The sequence below is a fragment of the Tiliqua scincoides genome, chromosome 11, assembly GCF_035046505.1.
Source record: "Tiliqua scincoides isolate rTilSci1 chromosome 11, rTilSci1.hap2, whole genome shotgun sequence".
Lineage (NCBI taxonomy): Eukaryota > Metazoa > Chordata > Lepidosauria > Squamata > Scincidae > Tiliqua > Tiliqua scincoides.
Genome location: NC_089831.1, coordinates 8786836 through 8810123, shown reverse-complemented (window position 1 = coordinate 8810123; position 23288 = coordinate 8786836). Strand labels below are relative to the sequence as shown.

The window sequence follows — 23288 nt, the reverse complement described above, 5'->3', positions numbered from 1 at the left end:
ATGCTGCCGAAGTCTGCGGTGCTCCTGCTCCTGGCGATCGGGGCTTCAGCATCCTTCGAGGCTGAGCAGAATGACTCTGTCAGCCCCCGGAAGGCGAGACCTGTAGCCCAGCACTCAGGTATGGCGACCCCCGCCCTCCCACTGTCACCCCCTGCCTTCCTTGGGGGCCTCTTTGGCTGGGGCCATGCACTGTTGCAGCTGACTCTGGGTAGAGTTACTGCAGAGCGTGTGCAGGGGAACTTGCCAAGGGGGGTGAAATGGTACCTTTTCTCTCCCCCCCCCTTATCTCCCTGGTACAAGAGATGGCTCTGGGGTTCCATAGCCCAAGGGGGAGGAAGCAGCCCTTCCATGATAGGCACTCATCAGCCATTTTCAACCACTGTGCCGTGGCACCCTGGCGTGGCACAAATGGTCTGCAGGTGTGCCGCAGGAGTTTAAAGGAGGGTCGTTTCTTAGTAGGGACATTGGGAGAGGTAAGCTGTCCCATCAGCAGCCTGGTGTGCCTTGTCAATTGTCAAAAGTCTGACAGCATGCATTGCCAACTTTAGTAGCTGTCAGTGTGCCATGAGACGAAAAAGGCTGAAAATTACTGAGCTAACTGGGGACATTTTAAAAATGATTTTTTCCTCATTTTATACTGCCCTTCCTCCAGAGAGCTCAGGGCGGTGTACACAGCTGCTCCCCTCTTTTTGTCCTCACAACATCCCTGTGAGGTAGGCGAGGCTGAGAGAAAGCAACTGGCCCAAGGTCACCCAGGAAGCTTAGCGGCTGAGCGGGGATTTGAACCTGGATCTTCCGGGTCCCAAGTTCTACCTCCCAAACCACTACAACCGCCCTGGCTCTCAAAATGAATATTATGGTTTTAAAGAAATAATCATCTAAGTCTAAAGCAGTGATTTTCCCAACCTTTTTCATCCCAGGGCACACTGCTGAAATGGTCATGGTGCACCATTGGTGTTTCGGCGCACTGCTCTGCTGTTGAGGGGCTCAAATCACCCAATGGCCCTACAAAGAAATGACCCACAGCACACCTGCAGACCTTTCACAGCCCATCAGTGTGCGGCATAGTGGTTGAAAATGGCTGGTGTAAACCTTCTGATTTCTCTATCTTTTGCCCCACTGTTGCTGCAAACACAGGAAGCATGTTTCATGCATCTGCAAGTTAGTTTAAAAAAAATCTCCTAGTTAAAAAAAAAAAATCCTAGGAAATATCTTGTGCTCCCACTAGCTGTACTGAGAGGGAGGGGTCACATGTGCTTTTCACTGACAGACTTGGAAGGGGGTGTGGGGAAATCAGTGCCTATCCCTTTAAGACCCACTTTTGTGAATAAGCAAACCCCTTTTTGGGCTTAGAACTTCTAAATCTGTCCCCTGGTGCATGTGCACAATGCATCACTAAATTGATAATGGTTGCATTGCACATGGAACTGTCAATGAGCTGGGAACTGGACAGTGCATGCTTCAGTTGCTAGACTTCCCTGCAATATGTTAAAAACTAAATTCTTGGCAGATCTTTTTAGGCTGCTAGTATTGCGGGGATCCTTTTTTTTGCAGAGACACTCATTCCAGGCAGGGATGGCCCTCTTAAACTGACACTTGCAAAAAGAGGTGTATTTTTAATTTCAGCTGTGCAGGGTTGTGTTGCACAGTGTGAGGACATTTGCTCAATATCCTTTTGTACTTGGTTGCTATAGAAACATAGGGTCTGGATGATTCCACTGTGCTAAAACAATAAAGACCCCAATGCATATTAAACCTGCTACATGCAAAGTTATATACTTGGAATCCATGGAAACATGTTAGGAAAATGAGCAAAATGGACAGTGATGGCTGAATGGTGGAGAGCCTCATCGGATTAAAGATTTCTCTCGCTGTATAAAGTCACATGGGAGCATCATATCTGTTTTTTCCTTGAAAGGTGCGAGTTATAAGATGGTGCCCTTAAGCTTTGAGTTGAGATGCAAGGGTTCTCAAACCCCCCCCCCCCATTGACTTTTGCCTGTCATGCTGAAATTCTCCAGGCCTCTCAAACAAAGTAGCATCTTGCTGTAAAAGTCCTCATCCGTGACATCTGTAAAGTGATTGGGCAAAAAGAGTAATGGATATGCCCTTCAGGGTTGATGCACGACTGAGTTGAAATTGCTAGCCAGTTAATCTAAAGGACATATTGTTTGCTGGGAGAAAATTGTTATTCCGACTTAGCCTTGAAAAGTTCAGTTTTTTCCTATTTTGCATAAACCCTGGTGGGTCCTCCTGAATTGCCTTAATGATTTTTTACATCTCATTTTTTACCCTTCTCTGGAGTCAGTAATCTAGTAAGACTAGAGCCCTACTCCCTGCAATGACAGGCAAGTTATCCAGGTTTTGAGGAGAGGGGCCTTTCCCAGACTTTGAACCAGAAACCTCTTCCATTCAAAGCAGGGACTCCTACTGAACTAAGGCCTTTCCCCATCCATAGTTGCTATTAACTAGGGTCCAGTGGTGTTGGTGTTCTGCATAAGAACAGCTCTGCTGGATCAAGCCATAGGCCCATCTTGTCCAGCACCCTGTTTTCCCCACAGTGGTCCACCAGCAGCTTCTGGGAAGATCGCCAAGATTTTAAATGGAATTTTGCATACACTTGAATTGGGGTTAAGAAGTTCTATATTAGCCATCCTACATAACACCAGAACCAGGGGACATCCACTAAAATTGAGTGTTGGGAAAGTTAGAACAGACAAAAGAAAATATTTCTTTACTCAGCGTGTGCTCTGTCTGTGGAACTCCTTGCCACAGGATGTGGTGATGGCGTCTGGCCTGGACACCTTTAAGAGGGGATTGGACAAGTTTCTGGAGGAAAAATCCATTACGGGTTACAAGCCATGATGTGTATGTGCAGCCTCCTGATTTTAGAAACAGGCTATGCCAGAATGCCAGATGCAAGGGAGGGCACCAGGATGAGGTCTCTTGTTATCTGGTGTGCTCCCTGGGGCATTTGGTGGGCCGCTGTGAGATACAGGAAGCTGGACTTGATGGGCCTATGGCCTGATCCAGTGGGGCTGTTCTTATGTTCTTATGGTTGTTCTGGATATACGGTCCTTCCATGTTCAGAGGTTCCTGAATACCGCATGTTGGGAAGTGCAGAGAAATAGAAAGAGGTTGGCTAGAGTGATGCTCCAGCCCATTTTTTTCCCCACACTTCTCTTCTGCTCCAGCCTCTTCCTCTGATCTAGAGATTGGGAGGAGCAGAGTTTGGGACTTCACCAGGTAAGGGAGGGCAGCATTTCGCCTGCTGTCCCAGGTCCTGGGAGGTCATGGATCAGTCCTGTAGAGGGCATCACCTTTTAGTTGCTGTGTTGGTTCAACTCTCAGCCATGGGAGTATCTCCAAACAAGTGTAATCTGATCTTGAATTTGTCCCAGGTGTCTGTCTGTGTTCCAGACTGCCCAACCAAGAGTACTGCCATGCAGGTATAGCCTCAACAGTGTTGGCCCCACAGAGAAGCAAACTTTAAAGAAGAGAGAAGGTTAAGCAGCTGCCTCAGATGGTGGGCTTGGGATGCCATTGGGCTTGGGTGGCTTGGGGTGGGCTTGGGTGGCAAAATTGGAGGCAAGCCAAGCTAAGCTCCCAGAAAATCCTCTGAATAAATGCCCTAGATGGGGTGGGGAGAGAATAGATAGCGGTGCATGAGCAAAGCAGATCATGCCCTGGAGGTACATGAAATCTGCCATACAGATTCAGACCTTTGGTCCATGTAGCCTGATATTCTTGACACTGGCTGACAGCAGTTCTCCCAGGTTTCAGGTGGGGAGGTTGGGCTTTCCTAACCCTACCTGGAGATAACAAAAATTGAATGTAAAACCTTCTGCATGCAAAGCAGAGTTGCATTCTTCTACAGAATGGTGTCCCGTCCCTATAAGTTAGTGAGGAGGAAAGCAGATACCACCTAGATTTTCTCAAATAGACCTCTAGGTATCTTGAGTTGTCATTTTGGCAAATGGCCAAAATGTGAAGTAGCTCATCTCTGCACGAACTAAGGCCTGGAAGGTCCAGGTTCAAATCCCACACAGCCACAAAGCTTCCTGGGTGATCTTAGGTCAGTCACCTATCTTGCAGTCTCACCTACCTCACAGGATTGTTGTAAGGACAAAAGGAGGGGAGGAACTATATACACCACCCTGAGCTTCTAGGAGGAAGGACGGCATAAAAATGTGAAAATTAAATGAGTATGTTAAGGCCACTGGGGACTATCCTCAGAGAAGGGCTTTTCTGTCACAAGCAGGCTAAGGTCCAATAACTTCACAGCAGGAGCTCTGCTCTTACCTTTGAAAGAACCCTGCTGGATCAGGTGAAAGAGTCATCAAATCCAGTGGTCTTCAACCTTTTTTGTGCCACAACCCCAATCAAGTATGAGACTGGGGACCCACTGTCAGTCCCACCCTTCACCAGGATCCAGTCCCATTTCATCCTACCTCTTGTGTCTTCACAATAACCCTGTAAGGTAGGAGCCAGAGCAGGGCTGGCCTTAGGAGATGCAAGACAGCAAGAAGAGCAAGACAGCAAGAAGAGGCTGGGCAGGATTATATCAAGAACTCAGTTTTGATAAGACGGCACCATTATTGGATTGGATCCAAACCCTCTCTGCACAGACCTTGAGTGGTTGTTGCGACCCCCTCCACCCATGAGGCTTTGTGGTCACAACCCACAGGTTGAAGAACACTGATTTGTAATCCATCGTCCTGGTGAGGCCATCTGGGTCAAAAGCAATATTGTACTGCCACTATTGCTCCCCAGCAATATGCTCCCTCCTTTGGAGCATGGAGGTTCCTTTATGCAATAGTCGCTAACAGACTTTTTCATGAATTTGTCTCTAGGAATGTGCTTCTTGTCCCTGGAAGTAAGCAAGACATCTTCATTTAAGATGGCTTGTGAGCATCCATCGGACTTGAAACACTAGCTGGTTGGCTTCCACAGTTTAATTCTGTGATGGTTTTTTACACTGTTAGATCAAAAACAACCCCAACCTTTAGAAGAGTAGAACGTAAATAGCTACAAAGTTATTGATGCCCTGGAGCAATGCGAACGTGTGTGATGCTGTGCTTTAAACTTGGAACTGCGCCGTGGCACACTGGTGTGCCGCAAATGGTCCCCAGGTGTGCCGTGGGAATTTGGGAAAGGGTCATTTATCAATAGGACCATTGGGGGAATGTGAGCCCTCGTTGACAGCACAGTGTGCCTTGTCAATTGTCAAAAAGCTGATGGTGTGCCTTGACCATTTAAGTGCCTTGCCAGTGTGCCATGAGATGCGAAACATTGAAAATCGCTGATCGAGTTCTCCATATGTACCTCTTTTAAAATGCTTGATAGTTGTTTCTCAACGGATGGTAGCATCTGTTATGCTTCAGCATCCCCTACTTGAAATTATCGTACCACCTGTCTGCCAGCATACACATTTGTATATAGTGGGACCCTCTGTATTCATGGGGATCCATTTCCAGAACACCCCCCCCCCCAAGGATACTGACATCTAAGGCTATTCAAATCCATGGAGGGCTCTTGGAGGACCCCTGCACATGACCAGAAATGCCTTCCAGTCATGTCCTGGAGGTGTTCTGAAGCTCACATGGCCTCTATGTGCCTCGGAAGGCCTCCTGGAGGCTTCTGAGATTCACCTCCAATTTTTCAGTAAACTGGCTCTCTGAAGCCCCTGGGAGTCCTTCTGAGGAATGTGGAGACCACGTTCAGCCTCCCTACACCTCAGAACACCTCCTGAAAGGTGTCTGGAAGGCACTTTGGGTCCTGTTTGGGGGGTCTTCTGAGGCCCTCCAGCTGCCTGCTGGCATCCGTGGTGAGTCAAATCCACAGGTGCGGAGCCTGTGGCTAAGGAGGGCCAACGGCATTGCTGCTGAAATAAGAATTCTAATTTGTCAGTAGATCAGATGGTACCTCCAAATTCCATATCTCTTCTGCCTTTCATGGAGGATATGGATCAGTCGATCAATTGCTGCTGTACAATTGCAGGGGGTGGGTATATCTTCACGTCCTGCTCTTGAGCTTCTGTTGGGCATCTTGTGGGAGAAGCCAGATGTTGGATGAGATGGGCCTCTGGCCTGATCAGCGAGGCTTTTTTTCTGTTTATAGAACCCTCTGTGTAATCTCAGTTTAGTCATTGGAGTGAAACTGCTGGAAGCCGACTACAGTGAGTCGGGATGGCATGACGGGCAAGAATGTTAGCTATTAGCAAAGACGTCCCCAGTTCAAATCTTGGCTCTGTCACAAACTTGCTGGGTGGTCTAAAACGAGCCACTGTTTCATCTTTGGCCTCACAGCTGCAATACACTTGCACAGTTTCCGGCTGTGCAACTATGTATGTGGCGCATGGAGGGAAGAGTTGCCGGTTATCGATAAATGCCAAGCACTTGGACTATACAAGATCCAGACATTTGAATTTAATGGTTGATTGACACTGGATTTCAAACCCTTGGAAGAGAATGGCTGACATAAGGTCACCCTGGGAACTTCACAGCAAGAGTGGAAATGTGAACCCAAGTTCTAGTTTAACACAGTAATCCCCACTCCACACTGGTGCAGTGGGCCCCCCTTATCCATGGGCTGAGCATCCAAGGATTTGAGTATTCATGGACGCCGAGCCCTTTGTTCAGAACACCTTCCAAACACAACCAATGGCTTCCGGTCGCATCTGTGAGGTCTTCTGCTCACAGGAGGTTGAGGCTGGGAGGTTTGCATGACCTCTGGAGGGCCCGGTGCAGCATCCAGGTATGTTTTGGCATCATGCCCCTTCCCCACCCCATGGATTTCAGCATCTGTGGATTTTGGAATCCGCAGGAGGTCATGAAATTGATACCCTACGGATACAGTGCCCACTGTACATTATATATAGCAGTGGTTTGAGAACCACCAGTGGAAAGTTTTTTAGCACCGAGACCCATTTTTAGAAGGGCAATATGTCAGAACTCACCAGAAATGTCATTAACTCGGAAGTGATGTCATGGCCGGAAGTGACATCATCAGTTTAGACTTCAAGCCTAAGCTGCAATCAGCCAGATTCCATTACATAGCACACCTGTGCTGATATTTTGCATAGCTCAGAATTCAAACATTCCATCTCGGAAGTCAAAGCAGAACACAAATCCTTCTCCAACCACACAGTGCCCCCCCCCTTCCAGCATCCCATCTCCCCACCTATTCAGGGCAAAGCACCCTGCCTCTCTCTCACCAGGAGCGTGCCCTGCCAAGCATCTCTGTACTTCTGTATTTTCAGCTCTGTATTTTCAATGGAGGCCGAGCTAGCTACTACACAACCCACCTGAAATTGGCTCATGACCCACCTAGTGGGTCCCAACCCGCAGTTTGAGAAACACTGATGCATAGTATCAAATCACAGTCTGGCTCTCCTTGCACACTCAGATTCCGTTCTTGACTTTCTGCCTTGTGGCCAGCTAGTACTAGAGACCATGATTTGACATCTTGGTAAGAGTCAGTGCCTGCAAGAAAAGGAACATGCCCCTGAAGATGGCCAATCCTTGGCCTGCTGCTTCCTGTGTATTGTCTTTTCCCTGTAAAATTGGGCTAATGTAACTTAAGGGAGTGCATTTTTGTCCCTGTGGGTCTGCCTGTTCCCCAAGAAGCTTGGGAGGGGCTGTTTGCTGTTTTCACTGCTGTCTGATGTGTGGTTTGTGGGACGCAAGATGGCCTTCTCGGTGGTGACCCCACTCCCTCTCCTGCATGAGATGCAACTGGTTCTCTCCCTGCTGGTATTTCAAGCACCTTCTTTCTCTTCGCCTTCTCAGACTTCAACTATTGTCTGTGGTGTCTTGTGTTTCTCTTTGCCCTTCTGATGCGTCTTGGATGGATTGTGTGGTTTGGTTTTTAGGTTGCTATGGCATGTCTCAGGCTGCAATCCTATATGCACTTTATTGGGAGTAAGTCCTCATTAATTCAATGACGCATCCAAGTCATGGAGGGCCTCAGAAGAACATAAGAACAGCCCCACTGGATCAGGCCATAGGCCCATCTAGTCCAGCTTCCTGTATCTCACAGCGGCCCACCAAATGCCCTAGGGAGCACACCAGATAACAAGAGACCTCATCCTGGTGCCCTCCCCTGCATCTGGCATTCTGACATAACCCATTTCTAAAATCAGGAGGTTGCGCATACACATCATGGCTTGTACCCCATAATGGATTTTTCCTCCAGAAACTTGTCCAATCCCCTTTTAAAGGCGTCTAGGCTAGACGCCAGCACCACATCCTGTGGCAAGGAGTTCCACAGACCGACAACACGCTGAGTAAAGAAATATTTTCTTTTGTCTGTCCTAACCCGCCCAACACTCAATTTTAGTGGATGTCCCCTGGTTCTGGTATGAGTGTAAAGAGCATCTCCCTATCCACTCTGTCCATTCCCTGCATAATTTTGTATGTCTCAATCATGTCCCCCCTCAGGCGTCTCTTTTCTAGGCTGAAGAGGCCCAAGGAAGTCTCACAAGGCTGAAGAAGGCCTCCAGGACATGACCAGAAGTCATTTCTGGTTTGCATTTCTGGTTTGCATGCCTTCTTTTGGTCTCGTCCGGAAGTCCTCTGAGGTCCTCCAGCCATGGATTTAATATCTGTGGAATCGGGTATCCATGGAGGGGCACAGATCCTGGCACAGATCCCCTGCAGATACCAAGGGCCCATTATACACTGACTGTCAGTGGCTCTGCTGGGTTACAGACATGAGCTGGTGAAGGGGTGCAAAAAGTTAAGGGTCAAAAGGTACATTACCAGAAAAATTGGCATGCTGTTTTTGAATGGCAGTAGCAGCTGCTAGGTGTGGGGGAAGGCGGGGCCTCTGGATCAGAAGCATGAAATGTGGAATAAAGCTCTAGTCCTTTGCCTATCTAGGATAGCTAACCAATCCCTCCAGGATACATCTGGAGTCCTGGAATTGGTCTCCCAACTTCAGGTGACTTCTGAACACAACCCTGGAGATCTTAATAGGACCACCAGAAATGTCTAACTTTGCATCATGTTCGGCAGAGAGAAATCTCCTGGAATACTTTCAGTCAGAGCTGGCAATCTCAGCCCTCCCACGCTCCCAATAGAGATGGGATGGGACATGAATATTGTTGGCAATGTCTTTAAGAAAACAAAACGTTAAAGCACAGAAGCAATAATAGCTTTTGGAGGAGCTGTCATTTGATCTTAAGGCACCCTGGGCTAGGTGGATCTCAAGGGGCTGCATTCTACTGCTTTTTGAAAGTACACTGGATCCTTAGTATCTGTGCAGGATTTGTTCCAGGGCCCCTTGCAGATATTGAATTCTGTGGATAATTGAATGTGGGGGGGGGGGGAGAGAGGCCGGCATCGTGGCACAATGACTTATGTATAGGCTGTGCCTGGCCCTCTGGTTATCTAGCATGGCTTCTGGCCTCCTACAAAGCCTCTCAGATGTGACTAGAAGCCCCTTCCAGTTGCGTCCGGGAGACTCTGAGGCCTTCTAGTCACAGGTTATTCAAATCGGCTATTCAAATTGTGGATGTTGATCCTGCGAATAAGGAGTGCCCTCTGTATTTAATTAAATACTTGCAATACGGTAACTGTACAGAACAAGGGGCGGAAAGCTACCTGGTGCCCAGTGTGTGTTTATGATTCAATGGGTTAGCTGTGAATACTTATAAAACTGTGTGGGTGTGAGAATGCACCTTCCTGGGAGCCAGAGTCAAGTATGACTTGGCAGTTTTTGGCAGACACTTTTGTTTGAGGTGGAAATAATAAAGCAGAGTGGAATCCTGTATTAAGGTTGTGTGTCTCTTCTCTCTCCCCTTCCCCCTTTCTTCTTTGCCCTTCTCTCTCTCCAGCGGATGTGATCCGGTGCTTAAACAGTGCCCTCCAGGTGGGATGTGGTGCTTTTGCCTGCTTGGAAAATTCCACGTGTGACACGGGTGGCATGTACGATATCTGCAAATCCTTCCTCTACAGCGCCGCTAAATTTGACACTCAGGTATGGAATACACATCAGATCTTCTCATCCTTCCTCTTAATGAGGCTCTGTTACTACAGAGTTACTGTTACTCTGTTACTTTCTGCAAGATGAATCTGCCTGTCAATCTTCAGGGTAGGCTGTTAACATGTGCGGTCACTGAACGTGGCTCAGCGGACGTGGGAAGGGCCTCCTTGGTGGTAGCCCTCCCAAGATGTCTAATTCTGTGCCTCAAGTAATACAGGTGGCCCCTGTCTTTGCTTTCGAAAAGCTCAAGAGGCACCTATTCCACAAGGTGGTGGTTGAGCTGCCATGTATCTGCTTCTGCTATACTTACCTGTCAATTTTGGTTGAATCTATTGTAAAGTGAGTGTTAGTATCTTGAGACTATCTGGAAAAAGGCAGGATACAAACTGGGAGAAGAAATAAAATCCAGCATTTGGGGGGGGGGGAGAGACATATAGTGTATAAGACTTGGATAAAATGTGCTTACATTGTAGAATGAATTATTTAGTTTGTTTAATCAAACATATTTTGATTACAAAAGAGAACCGTTTGGGCAGGAGTTTTAAAATATGTATGTTTTTTACACACACACACACACACACACACACACACACACACACACACACACACACACACACACACGGTGGTAACTTTGGGTGACTGACTGGCATGTGTAGGCACCCATCTCTCTCCCTACTTGTGCCCACTGCTGCTCCTTCCACTCCCTGGATTGGAAAAGGAAAGATGGACTAGAAGAGAAAGTACAGTGGACCCTCTTTATCAGCAGATGTGAATACCTGCTGAGTCTGAAGGGCCTCAGGGCCCTTTGAAGGGCCTGAAGAGAACATCCCGGATGTGACTGGAAGCCACTTTAAGTCACATCTGGGAAACGTACTGATGTGCACTATGTGGCTTGAGCATATGTGGACACTTGATGTGCACATGTGGAGGCTATGTGTGACCTTCAGAGGGCTGGGTGAGCCCCCCAGGTAGGTGATTATGGTGGTGATTCCCTCCCCCCCATTGGATTTCATTGTCCATGGGATTTGGTATCTGCGGGGGATTCTGGAACAGATCCCCCACAGATATCAAGGGCCCTCTGCATAGAGGAGAGTGGAGGGGTTACAGCATCCTCTCCACTACAATTTCACTTTCTCATCCAATTCACTTTCTCATCCAATTAAGGGAGACACAGAGTATGGCAACATCATCAGGTAAAAGAGGACAACGTTTGACATCCCACCTTGGGTGTCATAAAATTTTGATCCAGTCCCTGTTGATGTGCTGGTTTCAGTCAACCAAACATATTTTTAATAGCTTGAATCTCCATCGGTTTACAGCTATTTTGATTGCATCAAGGAGTCAAACCACTGAACTTAAGTTCATTCTGGTTCATCAGTAGCCTTTAATTCTGGTTCAGGTGCTTGAGTTTTCATAGCTTTACAAACTAACTAACATACAGAAAAATAATTAACATCATAGGGCTGAAAGCTGGTTGTATGATTAATGAACCGTTTATTGGCCCAGTTGCCAGTATGTTTTCAGGGGTTTGTGTCGATGTCTAGGTATCTAAGAGACTCGAGTCAGAATTTGGCTCCAGTTCTCCAAAGGTAAACCATTGATGATTTGACTCCTTGTATGCTTAATTACACACCTGCTTCTCCTGGGGAGGGGCAAAGACTCATCCAGTACACCAAAACTCTGCCCAGGCCTATCCACTGGAAACCATGTGCTCAAGCATTCAGAAGGGCCCACCACCACTAGCCCTCCTCTAACACACTACGCTCAATCCTATTCAGCCCTGGCACAGTGGGAATTGCACAGCCTATGCCATAACCAGTGCTGGGATTGAGCAGGCTGGAGCTCTCCTCAAGGTAAAATATTGTTCCCTTATACCAGGGGTGTCCAAAGTTTTTGGCAGGAGGGCCACATCATCTGACACTGTGTCGGGGGCCAGGGAAAACAAGAATTAATTTACATTTAAAATTTGAATAAATTTACTTAAGTATACATAAATGAATATATTAAAGATGAACTTATATGAATGAATGAAGGTCTTGCAATAGCTCAAGGCTTATAAAAGGCCTTGCACAAAGCAAGGCTGGCCTTTCCTTTGCTGCCTCTGCTGCATCACAGACGTGAAACTGCAAGCAATGGCAGGAGCCCTCATCCCACAGCTCACGCAAGAGGTCAAACAGTTGCCTTCACGCTAAGAGCAGCTGCGTCGGGCCAGTGGGGGCTCCAACAAGTCTCTGGAGGGCCAGAGGCTCATTGGAGACTGGGGGCTCCCTGAGGGCCATATTGAGAGTCCTCGAGGGCTGCAAGTGGCCCCAGGGCCAGGGTTTGGGCACACCTGCCTTACACCATGTCGAGCCCCAGCCTGCCCAAAGGGGCTTTTCAGATCTGTGCCAGCAATATCACTGATGCAAGTCCAAGTAGCCCCTTGTAGGGCTTTCAGTTCCAGGAAGGGAGTTAGGATATAGCAGAGGCCACAGCTGCCATCCCTGCCCCCTCCTAGGCGTGACTCACCGCCCTCCCCCTTGCTGTGTGGCAGTAGCTTACATGCTCAGTCCAGTGTAATTTCTGGATACAGCAGTCACAGGACAGCATGGGCCTTTCTGCCAGCACTCACAATACCCCCCTGATGTAATGTCTTCAAGGTACTGGGATGGGGGGGGAATGGCACCAGCCAGCCAAATAGCAGCCAGGCCCAGCCCCACCAGGAACTCCAGAGAAAAAGTAAAAACCTTGCTATTGCTACCAAGTAAGCCTGCAAGATGAATTGGGGGAGGGGGGGTTTGCTGGCTTCACAGCAAGGGAGTCTATCCCCACTTTGCTGAGGCTTCTTTAAACCTGGAGCTGGCCTTGTGCATATTTATTTATTTCACATTTTTATACCACAAAGCTTCCTGGGCCAGTCACTGTCTCAGCCTCACCTAGCTCCCAGGGTTGTTGTGAAGACAAAAGGAGGGAAGGAACTACCCTGAGTTCCTTGGAGGAGCGGCGGTAGGTGATAAATCAATAAGCAAGCTGTAGAAACAGGGTTACTTTTTTATTTAACATCTTTCTGCAGAATAGCATTCCTTCTGAACTGTCTATCAGACAACTCTTTCCCAATGAAGGAATTTATTTGTAAAGAATTGTATGATCATTGATCCATGTTGATGGGAAGGGTACTGTGCGCACTACCAAGAGGCTTTGACCCGCTCACTCGGCCACTAATGTGCTTCTCCCTCGGCAGGGGAAAGCCTTTGTGAAGGAGAGCTTGAAGTGCATCGCAAATGGCATCACGTCCAAGGTTTTCCTTGCCATTCGGAGGTGTGCCATGTTCCAAAGGATGATTTCGGAAGTGCAAGAGGAATGTTACAGCAAGCTGGATATATGCGGCATTGCAAAAAGGAACCCCGAAGCAATCACAGAAGTGGTCCAGCTTCCAAATCATTTCTCCAACAGGTAGGCTCATTGGTACTCCAAAAAAAAACAAACATGGATAACCTTGTTGAGAAAGTGCCAGCAAGTGGGGTTTGCATCATACTGATGCAAGGGTAGATTGGCTCCACCATCAGCATTGTAGTCCTCTCCCTCAAGCGGGAACAGGAAGTGGGGTTTGCTGTAGCTTTTTCTGTAGGGGGGCCTTGCTCAGGAATATCTTTTCCACAGTGCACAAAGCAGTGAGAGGTAGAGCAGCCACCATGGTCTGTCCTTGGCTGGGCTCTTTTAGGACTTTCTCACTTCTGCCTCTTCCATCTTCCAGCATAAGTTTTTCCCAAAGAAATTAGGCGGGTAGAAATAAAAGCAGAAAAGTCAGAAGCCTAATACCATCAGTATTCATGGGGGATTGGTTCCCCCATGGATACCAAAATCCATGGATGTTTGAGTTTGGTGCTGCAATCACTTACCTGAAGGTTGCGCTAGGTGCCTTGGAAGGCAGACCAGCCTGCAGTCCGCTCCACGGACCTCCCTGGACTTCAGAACACCCTGAACATTAAACTTGTGTGCTAATCCAGACTCTCGGTTTATACCTGGTAAAGAATTGTAAAGCTTGAATGAATAGAAATTTTGAATGAATAGAAATTTATTATATAACCATAGGTCATTACAGTATATAAGAGCACATATTACAATATATACATATAAAAGCACACAATAACATTACAACCTACAAAACACGTAAAATAAGGCAAGAGATTTTAGTACTTAATGTAGGTCAGAACCGTAAAATAGAGGATATTTTTGGAATAGTTCAAAAATAAAAAAAGCTTAAACAATTGTTGGAATCTTACAAACTAATAAAGAGGACAGAGAAATTTGAGTTTAGGACAACAAAAATTTGGCTCGTATTTTCTTTGCCACAAGGGCAAAGATAGCCACTTGTAAAGCTTGAAAAAGTCTTAATTACATTTTATTTTAATTGTTATGCAAAAGGAACTCTGCCAACATATTTCTAAGAACCACACATTATATATAGTCACATGTTTGGCCACCCCTGCTATAGATGCCACTCTATAGAGGCCACTCCAAACTACAGCCACATCTACACACACACACACACACACACACACACACACACACAAGATTTTATCTGGCCTGCAGCAACTTAAAATATTTTTATTGCTAATTTTTTGCTAACATTTGACATATTTACTTGTATATCATTTCTCAGTTTAGGCATGGCATTGTTTCTTTGTAATTGTCCCATTTCTCTTTTGTCATGAATTATATCATGCTGATTACAACAAAGATTTGAGGAAAATTTATTCATTCATTTAAATTTCATTCATCTATAAAGTTGTTGTTGTTGTTGTTTTTGGCCTGTGAAAACGTGGCCCTCGTACCGCAAGGTTTAGCGACCCCCAGCTGTAGAGGCCCTAAAAGAAAAAATCCTGCAAGGGTAGAACTTTAAGGTAATTGAGGAAGAACCAAGAATGGCCAGAGGTTACCGACACCTGATTAGTTCACACATACTCCCTCCCCTTGCCTGCACATTTTGGATCAAAAGGTTGTGTTTGTATAGTAATTGGCTGTGCAGGGAGTAAGATTCTCAAAAGGGTTGTCTGTAAGAAGTTTCTATCCTCTGCTAAGGATTAGGGGATAGCAGCACATGATTTTGGGGGGGGGGGGAGAGACCCAAGAAAAAATTGAGAAATAATTGCAAACAGAGTTCGGGCATCTCAAAGGCTCAGGCTGCGATCCTATCTACACTTCTATCTACACTTACCTAGGAATAAGTCCCACTGAACTTGCTGATTTCTGAGTTGACCAGCCAAAGATTGTGCTGGAACAGACAGATAGTGGCATAAGCTTTTCATGAATGAGAACGACCTCCTACTTCAGTAAAGAGCTGTAAGATTCACTTGCTTTACTGCAACAGACTAGCACATCTGGAAAGAGTAATCCAGCACCGAAAAGACTCTGTAGAGAATACCACACTCGGCAAAACCAATTAGAATCAAAACGGTATAATTAAGGACTATAATATGGGTTACACGCACACAGTGGACTTTATAATTCCAGACATCCCAGAATGTGCCAACCTACTAATTAATTTCATAACCCCTCTTCAGATGTTTCAGTGGAACATGTGGAGAACAGGGGCCAGCTAGACACAGCCCATCTCCTCACCCCCACCCCATGTTGACCTATTCAGTGGCCGTACTCCCTGCCTTCAGGGAAAAAACTCTTCCCACATTTGTAGAGGCAAGCCCTGCCTGTTCCTTCCGCGCAACCCCCTCCCAAGTTTCCATTTAAACCCCTGAAAAGGGTCTCTAGATCAGGGGTGTCAAACATAAGGCAGCCCCCAGAAGCAATTTATCTGGTCCCCTTTTTAACTGGGCTTTCCCAGCATGATAATTGGGCCGTCTCATATCTTGAACTTGTGAACAAGATTTGCACATCTCCTGTCTCTTGCAGCTAATGAGTTTCTGTGTGAGAACAAAGGGCTTATTTCTCGCCATCATCCGCTTAATGATGTCACTTCCTGCTTAATGATGTCACCCCTGGCCCTCAGCAGGCACTGTGAATGCAATTCAACCCACTACATGAAATGAGTTTGACACCCCTGCTCTAGAGAATTTTGAGTGCACAACTTTGGAGAATATCCTGTGTGCTTAGTTAAGCAAAGTACCCCATATTTTGGGTTTCCCACCAAAGATTGTGGGATTCATTGGGCACAGCAGAGTTGCCACATCGGTTTCCTAGTGGGAAAGTATTGACAAGATGTACTCTAAGGCTGTAACAACGATTTGTGTCTCTGCCAGGGTAGAAACTTGCTGGCCAAATGAGAATGGCTTAAAATGCAACCCAAACTTTTTAGTGCTACAACCCACCTCCTCTGCATTGCCTTCTTAGGAACCCCCAGAGGCTGCTCCAGATTGGCCCAGACCTACAGCCACTCCATTGGCCCCAGAATGCCCCGTGGAAGCATCCGCCTGTCAAACAGGTAGTTGCGTCCGCAAACCGGTAGTCACTTCCACGGAGCTTTCAGGCCCCCACAGAGGCCAATGGAGTAAGTTGTGGGCCCATCGTGACCCAGAAGCAGCCTTTGGGGACCCCCAAGGGCTATAAGGTGCTATAAGGAGCATCTCATTGCCACCCAATGCAACCACCCATTGGGTCACAACACACAGTTTGAGAAACTCTGGCTTAAAGCCTTTCCAAAAACCAGTTCGTACTACAGGAGTCGAGGGATCCTTCCAAGACTCCTCTCCTGAATTTCTCTCCAGATTTTGTTGCTCTGAATTGCTTGGTCATCATTCCTGGGTGGAAATGCGAACGATTTCTTCAGCAGTAAAAACCAGACTTGTGTAGAGTGTGCTGTACATGTGCACTTTGCCGCACAGCTGGTCCCTTCAGTTCGCTTTGGAAATGCCCAAATGCACTTAGACAAACCCTGCAGGAGAAGGAATAACCTGATTTAAAATGGACTCTCTTCCAATGAGTCTTCCATCGACTCTCTTCTCCTCCTCCTCATTGACAATCACTGTTAATGCATTCTGTCCTAAGGCCCCAGTCCTTCTGGGGCCTTGCGCTGCCGGAATAGTGCTATAGCCTTACGTTATGGCTGTGAAATAGCTTTGCGGCATCAAAGCCAGGCTGCTGTGAGATGCTTCCGGGCCACTGCTGCAAGCAGGAGGTAGCATGGTGTGAGCAAAAGCAGCTCAGGAGGTGATAAGTTGGAGGTCATGGGTGGGGAAGGAAAGAGTAGTGGGAGTTTAGGGGAGGGAGGAGGTGGATCTCGGCGACACCAGCATGCACCAGATCTTATCCCCTCTTTCCCAAGCCTCCTTTGTCTGAAGAGAGAAAACACCAGCAAAATGGTTGGCATAGGGCCGAGGAGACCCACAGGTGATTGGGCAGCCTGCTGGGGGAGTAAGTAAAAAAAATCTCCTGCTGGCTAGCCGATTCTCCCACCACCACCACTGGGTGCAGAACATGCTCTGCCCATGTGGCTGCATTGGCACCAATGGGGAGGTATAGGATGGGGCAGCAAAAGGGGTTCATGGCATGATTTGTGCAAGTGCCCTCCCTCTTAAGTAAAAGATGTGTGGAGCAGTTATGGTGGGGGGATGTAAAACAGTTTGGGTTTGCAAGATACTAGCATTGGGCACTTGGGAGGAGATTCCACATGGTCTGGGAGGCAATTACCTGGGCCCAGGATCTGCAGGCATTGATTCAATGGGAAATAGCCACAACCTGCTGTCCCGTCCCCCCCCCAAAAAAAATACACCTCTCCAATCAGTAGGTCTCACTGTGGTGGCAGTGCAGTGACCTGGGTTGATTTTACTGGGTCTGGGGCCTCAGGAGTTCAAGGGAGTCATGAATAGAGGCAGAATGACAGAGCAGCTCAATCTGTGCGGTATGCTGGCAACTCTTGGCTCCAGGCTACCATTGTCAGGACCTCACAAGGTGACCTCTGTCAAGCCTCTTATTCTCACAACTGCAGCACCTTTGCAAATGTGGGGATGATTATTATATTATATGGGGACTGCTATGACTTGGATGAATCAAAAGGTGTTCAGCATGCAAGCAAATTATTTTAAAAACACACACACTGCAATGCCCCCCCCCTTTTCCACTGGCTTAGCATCTGTGGATTTGAGTATCTGTGGAGTCCAAGCCTAGAAGGCATCAGAAGCTAGAAGGTGTCAGAAGCTCCCCAGGCATGACAGGAAGTCACTTCAGATCATATCCTGGAGGATTTGAACAGGTCAGGAGGTTTGGCATGACCTCTGGAGGGGCAGGCACAGCCCCCTTGTAAGTAGTTGAAGCACCATGTTCTGCCCCCTTGTGGATTTCATTATCTGTGGAATTCAGTATCCATGGTTTGGTGGTGGTCCTGGAACAGATCCCCCCATGGATATCAAGGGCCCACTGTATTTCGAATAGAAGTCCTTGTAAAAACTGAAGAAGGTGTGCCTGGTCCTCGGAGAAGGTGAGGTGAACATGTGGAGCAGTTACCAATGGAGTAAGATAGTTGATCTCCACGTTGCCAGCTCTGGCTGGCAGGAATCGGTCTTTGATTGCAGCCTGGGACCATGAGCCATGAGCAATCTTTCCACCATGAGCCATGCCAAGGTGGTTCCCTCCTCTCTGGCATAGGAAGAGATGCTCATTAAAGATGACTTCTGTGATCTGTATGTCTGCCTCACCTTAAAACCAATAGCAGTATGGCTTGCATCCGTGTGCGCCTTCTAGCAGATAAAACAAAGTTATGCCATCAATTGACAACGGCCTCTTTAATCTGATGTCAGTCTTACTGGTCCTATGCGGGTTCTGCCAATCCATGAGGCTGACTGAAGTGTTTGCTGTAGGCAGCAGGTTGGCAAGGGTTGCCCGTTTCAGGGCACCCACTTGCCCTCACTGTGGTTCCACTCTGGTTTGGAAGAGGGCGGGCAGAGCAGAAGAGTCCCCGTGCGCAAACCTACTCCTCTCCTTCGCACTTCTCGAGCTTCATCCTCTTCTTCCCTTTCCAGCTCTGAAAGTGGCAGAAGCAGAGGCTGGCACATCACCAGGTAAGGGGGGGAGGGGAGCAGCATTTGACCCAACACTTTGACCATTAGGAGGCCTTAGGCCACCCCTGATTATATCCTCTGTTTTTAAATTTCCCCCTCCCCTGTCGCAATTGTGACTTGGTTCTCTTTGCAAATGCTGTAGACTCATAATTGCTAGAGGATGCTATAGGAGACAGATGTGAGAATGCTGATAGGATGTCCTCTACTGTCCATGTCCTTTTAAGCATCCTCACCTCTTGGTAGAGGATACTACAGTAGGAGTCGAGGATTTTGTGGTTTGCTTCCTGTTCCAAAGTGAAATGAAGGAAAAGTTGCCTTTTTGCAAAGAGGTGAATCATGAGCACATGTGGGAGGGGAGGGCTCAAGTAGGATTTGCTGCCATCCTTGCTTTCTGGTAGCAGCAGGAACCTATCCCCCACAGATACTGGGGGACACCTGAATTGGGTTCCCTTATAGATATGTATGTGTGAAGTTCTTTGGGACCCTCTTTCTGTATGCAAACTCTGCACCTACCACTGAGCCATAGTCTGAGGGCCAAACTACATGTTACAATAAGTGTGTGTGCAGTCCCTTTATTTTATTTTTTTAATTTTTTTATTATTTTGCAAAATAAAAACAAACAACAAATATAAACAAACACAAACTCAATACACAACACAAAAAAACCACAAACACACTGTTGGAGGGTGCAAGCAATCATATATTAATATATCTAATCTAATATATCTAATCATATATCAATATATCTAATCATATATCAATATATCTAATAACACATCTAAGATGTGTTGATTATCTTCTAATCTTGTTCCTCTTCTAGTTTAGCCTCTTAATATCATTTATCTATCTTATCATAACCTGTATATCATGTATGCAATATATTCATCTAAATGTCCTATGTCATACATCTACAACTTCATTTTCAACCGAGCATAAAATGGTCTCCACTGCTCTATCTGTGTTGGTTTGCACTATTGATCCAAAATCTCTGTAAGCCTATACATTTCCGCCAGTTTCATTATTTTCTCTATTAATTCATCTTTCATTGGAATTTTAATATCTTTCCTGTATCTAACATATAAAATCCTTGCAGCAGTTAATATCATAATAACTAAATACACATCATTTTCTTTATAATATCTAAGGTAATATTAAGCAAAAATAACTCTGGTTTCAGTGATATCGTAAATCCAACGATCTCTTGTATTGGATTCCTTACCATTTTCCAATATACTTGCATTTTTTTTACATGTCCACCACATATGATAAAACGTCCCTTCTGTACATTTACACTTCCAACAATTTTCTGATATGTTCTGATTCATTTTTACCAGTTTTACTGGTGTCGTGTACCATCTATAAAACATTTTATATACATTTTCTTTAACATTTGTTTCTCTAGTAAATTTTATATTATATTTCCAAATCTATTCCCATTGTTCTAATGTAATATTATGACCTATCCATATTTAACTTTTACAATTGAAGGAAGACTTTCTTTCGTTTTTGAGGAATTTAAGCTATTTATGTTGTCAGAGTAAATACTCCATCCTCCCTTAACCATCATGTTTCTTTTTACTACTCGCCCTCTTTTTGTCGTCTTCTTGTTGCTATTGGTGAATGCCTCCTTGCCTTCTCTGATTCCTCAGTTATCTCTGAATCATCTGATTTCTTTTCTTCCAGCTCCATTTCTACACTTTCTAGTTCTTTTCTTCTCAGTTCCTCTTCCTCATTTTCTTCATTTCTCGTCTCATCTTTCATCACTGTACTCAAAAGATTTTCTGGTTTCATTGTTGAATTTATATTATATCTCTGTGATTGGAATTGAAAAAAAACATACCTTCAGGGAGAAGCCATCTATATGGTATTTGATTTCGCTTTAAACAGAGCCTCTGCTATGAGCTCACAAGGTACCCTTAGGAAAACTGCTCTCTCTCAGCCTCAGCTACAATATGGGAGTTAATACTCTACAGGCTTGTTGCCTGACAGCATGAAACTCTTAGGGCGCAATCCTAACCCATTTTCCAGTACTGACATATATGTAATGCAGCTCCAAGGTAAGGGAACAAACATTCCTTTACTTTGAGGTGGCCTCCATGAGTGCCACACAACTACAGAATGCAGCACATGTCCCATTAAGACAGCTATGCCTGTGCTGGAAAATTGGTTAGGATTTGGGCCTTAATCTCAGGGAAAAGGGTTGGTGCCCCATGTGGAAAGGTGAGGGTTCATTGGTATAGTGTTGCTCTCAAAAGGTCCCAGGTTCAGTGTTTGGCATCTCCAGGCAGGACTGAGAAAGATTTCTATCTGAAACCTGGAGAGTTGCTGCCAGCCTGTGCTGCTAGTACTAAACCAGGGGTGCCCAAACCCCAGCCCTGGGGCCACTTGCGGCCCTCAATGCCTCTCAATGCAGACCTCAGGGAGGCCCCAGTCTCCAATGAGCCTCTGGCCCTCCGGAGACATTCTGCAGCCCACACTGGCCTGACGCAACTGCTTTCAGTGTGAGGGCAGGTTTGACTTGTCACGTGAGCTGTGGGATGAGGGCTCCCTCCACTGCTTGCTGTTTCATGTTCGTGATGCAGTAGCGGCAGCAAAGGAAAGGCCAGCCTTGCTTTGTGCAAGGCCTTTTATAGGCCTTGAGCTATTGCAAGACCTTCATTCATTCATATAAGTTCATCTTTAATATATTCGTTATGTAAACTTATGTAAATTTATTCAAATTTTAAATGTAAATTAATTCTTTTTTTCCCCCGACCCCCAACACAGTGTCAGAGAGACAATGTGGCCCTCCTGCCAAAAACTTTGGACACCCCTGTACTAAACTAAGGGACAACAGCCTGGCTCTGTATGCAATGGCATTGCTACAGGGTGTGGGGGGGGGGGCGTGCAAGCTGCACCAGGGGAGTCACACCACACCCAAATTTTTAAAATCTTTGTATTTTCAAATAATACCATCATCAATTGATGCATAATTTCATGTAGAATTCAGTGAAGCTAACCACATTGGAATATGTCTATTCTATCAAAAGTTATAGCCAAAAAACCAGTAGGGTGGGGCTATACTGCATGGCCACACCCACCATCCAGGGCATTACCCATCCACTGCATGGGAGGAGGTCCATCATAAGTGTGAGGCACTGGCCTTCTGCACCAGGTGTCACAAACCCTTGTAATGCCACTGTCTGTATGGCAGTGTTGTGTGTTCTTGTATCAATGCTGACCGTCTGGCTACCGGAAGCATGGACCCTGACTGTGTTGTCTTCACCCAGGTATTACAACAAGCTTGTGAAAAGCTTATTGGAATGCGACGACGAGACTGTAGGCACCATCAAAGACAGTTTGATGGCCAAAATCGGACCAAATATGGCCAGCCTCTTCCACCTGCTGCAGACGGATCACTGTGCCCGAATCCATCCTCAAGCAGACTTCAGCCGGAGACGCATCTCCGAGCCTCAGAAGCTAAAAATCTATTTGAGGAATCTTCGGGGCGAGGGCCCGGCTCCGCCCCACATGAAGCGCACTTCTTCGGAAAGCGTGTAACGTTCCGTGATTTGGGGGAAAAAAGTGTAGGGAATCCGAGCTCTGCCAAAGTAGGAAATTGCTTTTGGTTTTTATCTTTTAGCATTTCAATACACATCAGAAACGTACTGTAACGGATCTTAAAGAACACTGAGCCAATCTACACATTCACAAAAACAAGCAGGTGGCATAGCCCTCCGGGGACTGTACCACTTTGATAAGCAGGTGAGAAAAATCATACATAAATAAAATGGGCCTTCGGTATCCACAGGGAATCCATTCCAGGACCTCCCGCAGTTACTGAATTCTGCAGAAAATGAAATCCGTGGGGGCAGGGGGCAACACGGCAGTTGCTACCTAGGGGCTGCGGCCAGCTTCTGGAGGTCAGCTGGCCTTCTCAGAAGCCTCCCAAACATGACAGGAAGCCACTCTCAGGTCTCCAGCTGTGGGCTCAGCATCCACATATACTGAAACCTGCGGGGGCCGAGCCTGTGGATGGTATACATAGGTAGCTGTCTCCTACTCCAGAGCTTCACAAGGGTCTTTCCCAGCTCTACCTGGAGATGCCAGCAAGGGACTTTCTGTGTGTAAAGCAGGGGCTCTACCACTGAGCTACAACACCATCCCTGCAATTTGATGCAACACACACCTGCTCCTTTAAACACAACCAATGAATCTGAAAAGGTGAGATTAGGCCTCTTTCTTCCTGGCCATCTTCTCTGGTTGTTGTTTTTTTTTTGAACAGTGCAGACCATTCTGCAGTGAGGAGCAGCATTCAGTCACATCTGCTTG

General features: G+C 46.5%; 1 protein-coding gene across 1 annotated transcript; it reads left to right on the top strand.

The window, feature by feature from the left end:
• Positions 1-22517, top strand: STC1 (stanniocalcin 1). Its single transcript, XM_066639719.1, has 4 exons — positions 1-118; positions 9839-9981; positions 13208-13419; positions 22247-22517. Exons 1-4 carry the CDS (start codon positions 1-3, stop codon positions 22515-22517), a joined length of 744 nt encoding a protein of 247 aa, XP_066495816.1.
• Positions 22518-23288: the final 771 nt, after the last annotated feature.